Source organism: Fukomys damarensis, unplaced genomic scaffold, assembly GCF_012274545.1.
Source record: "Fukomys damarensis isolate Sample0158 unplaced genomic scaffold, DMR_v1.0_HiC HiC_scaffold_18, whole genome shotgun sequence".
Classification (NCBI taxonomy): Eukaryota; Metazoa; Chordata; class Mammalia; order Rodentia; family Bathyergidae; genus Fukomys; species Fukomys damarensis.
The window spans coordinates 11,731,064-11,731,511 of record NW_022900930.1 but is presented as its reverse complement, the minus strand read 5'-3'; the positions used below and the strand labels follow the sequence as shown (position 1 = coordinate 11,731,511).

The window sequence follows — 448 nt, the reverse complement described above, 5'->3', positions numbered from 1 at the left end:
CCAGCGCGCCGTGGCTGCCGCTGCCACCCGCGCCGCCGCCGTTCTCGTCCCGGTTCATCAGCCTTTTGAGCACGCTGCAGTCCATCTCCCGAAGCTCCTCCATCGTCACCATGGTCGCCGGGAACCGCAGCTGTTGGGCACGCGAGGAGGCGAAGGGTACTCGGGCCAACGAGGCTACAGAAAGGCGCGAGCTAGCAAGGGCTGTGCGGAGCCGGCCGCACTACTTACTGACCGCCAATGCAGCTCCTGGAGGCTCCCCAAGCCAACCTCTTCTTCCCAGTCCCCTCCTGCCCGCAGCCTCGCGGTTACATAGCAGTCCCGGCGGGCGCGCGGCGCGAAAGGTAGGGTAGTGTGTTTAGGCGAAAGGACCACCGGCGCCCTTCTCTGGCCGCCTTGAGTGTGTTTTGCCGGCAGCGCTGCTCCTGGTGCCGCTCGCGAGCGCGCCGCC

At 67.6% G+C, this 448-nt stretch overlaps 1 protein-coding gene across 1 annotated transcript in view; it reads right to left on the bottom strand.

The window, feature by feature from the left end:
- Dusp4 (dual specificity phosphatase 4) overlaps positions 1-442 on the bottom strand; it is a 14,272-nt gene extending 13,830 nt beyond the window's left edge. The window contains exon 1 of the mRNA XM_033765388.1: positions 3-442. Coding sequence (XP_033621279.1) covers positions 3-112 — 110 coding nt within the window. The 5' untranslated portion in view covers positions 113-442. The remainder of the gene's footprint in view (positions 1-2) is intronic.
- Between the last annotated feature and the right edge of the window lie 6 nt (positions 443-448).